The sequence below is a fragment of the Pygoscelis adeliae genome, unplaced genomic scaffold (genome assembly GCF_000699105.1).
Source record: "Pygoscelis adeliae isolate BGI_AS28 unplaced genomic scaffold, ASM69910v1 Scaffold45, whole genome shotgun sequence".
In the NCBI taxonomy this organism is placed as follows: Eukaryota; Metazoa; Chordata; class Aves; order Sphenisciformes; family Spheniscidae; genus Pygoscelis; species Pygoscelis adeliae.
In genome coordinates, this window is record NW_008825114.1 from 12,921,979 (window position 1) to 12,923,786 (window position 1,808).

General features: G+C 36.3%; 1 protein-coding gene across 1 annotated transcript in view; it reads right to left on the minus strand.

Moving 5' to 3' along the window:
* Nucleotides 1-1,116, minus strand: part of KIF27 (kinesin family member 27) — an 18,335-nt gene extending 17,219 nt beyond the window's left edge. Inside the window, exon 1 of the mRNA XM_009328112.1 lies at nucleotides 807-1,116. Coding sequence (XP_009326387.1) covers nucleotides 807-1,116 — 310 coding nt within the window. The remainder of the gene's footprint in view (nucleotides 1-806) is intronic.
* Between the last annotated feature and the right edge of the window lie 692 nt (nucleotides 1,117-1,808).

The window sequence follows — 1,808 nt, forward strand, 5'->3', positions numbered from 1 at the left end:
TGTAGCGAGGTGGGTGTCGGTCTCTTCTCCCAAGTAACAAGCGATAGGACAAGAGGAAATGGCCTCAAGTTGTGCCAGGGGATGTTTATATTGGATATTAGGAAAAATTTCTTCACCGAAAGGGTTGTCAAGCATTGGAACAGGCTGCCCAGGGAAGTGGTTGACTCACCATCCCTGGAGGTATTTAAAAGATGTATAGATGAGGCGCTTAGGGACATGGTTTAGTGATGGACTAGGCAGTGCCAGGTTAACAGTTGGACTCAATGATCTTAAGGGCCTTTTCCAACCTATATTATTCTGTGTTTCTATGATTCTAAATAAAAGGAAAATTTTAATACCTACCAAGAGGTTTAGAATAATCTATTTATATCCATTTGGAAGACTTAAATTGTAAATTTCTATGATGTCATAGAAATGTCTCAAAAGAAAAGCGAAGAGTGAGCAAGCAAACAATTAATTGCCTAACGCAGACATTTTCAAGGTAAGATAAATGTAGCGAGAATCTCCAAAACACTGCATTTCAGGAAGAAATTCTAGTTTAAGCTGCATGTTAAAACGGGGAATGAGAAGGAGCACTTTATAAATTGTTTTCTTCTTAAGATATTTTTAGTATAGCCTAATTTGTGGAGAATTTGTTTTTAGAACAGTTTAATTACTACAAAAACTTTGGAAGCATTTTTTTTACTATACCTTTTTTCATTAGCCCTTAAGAATTCTGCAGCATCATCTGCCATGTATTAAATATTTAACTTGCACAAATACATTGTTCACCAGTTTAAAAAACCCACAAACTTTCTACAACCTACCAATGTGGCCACCTCCAATGGTGTAAGTCTTCCCAGAACCTGTCTGTCCATATGCAAACACTGTAGCATTGTATCCCTCAGTCAAAGACACTAGAAGCGGCTTAATGCAAACAGTATAAACTTCTTCTTGGGTTGAGTTTTTGCCAAATACAAAATCAAAAGTGAAGACACGGTCTTTCCCAATGATAATTTGTTGTGTATTTGGGACTAATCTCACACACACTTGGTGGTTATGAAGTACTTCTTTGGAAAGCAGAGGTCTGATTCGAACTGCAACTTTAACTGGGATCTCCTCCATGCCAGACTCCATCCCTGTGCTCCCCACTCAGTATTCCTATAGTCAACAAGAAATCTGTTACCACTCCTGTGTTCACCTCATTCGCAGCTGTCTGCAATCAAGAAAAAAAGTTTTCCATGTTATATAATAAATAAGAATTAATTTTCTGCTGAAGTAAGAAAGTTGACGTTTCCTAAAGAATATATAAGCACCATTACACTCTTGAAAAGTAACTGACATAAAAGTAGCTATATTAATAACTGTTAAATCAATTCATAAATTAATTTCCAAGCTAGCAGATTTAACCTTAAGTCTGAGAGTTGCTTGATTTTGTATTTGAACATAACACAGACATATGAAGCAACAACATCGTAAGAGCTTGCTAATAAACACTGTTGATAAACCACATGCTTACAATGAATCCTGCCATTTTCCTATTCCTGCATTCATGCTGCGTAGGCAACATAAATCAGTCAAACAAAGCCTTTTTCTCCAAAAGTTCTATGTATACACACACACACACACACTTTAAAACCCTCTTCCACTTAAGAAGCGCCAAGCATTGTAACTTGACAAGCACAGAGAAAGCAGTTGTGTTGCCTACAAAGGAGGTGTGATTTTAAAGGTGTCTAATTACTACCCATAAACCATTCCTCTGATTTTAATCTGCATGTTCAAGCACATATGTAATTATTTTTTATTAATTATATATTTTAGCAACCATG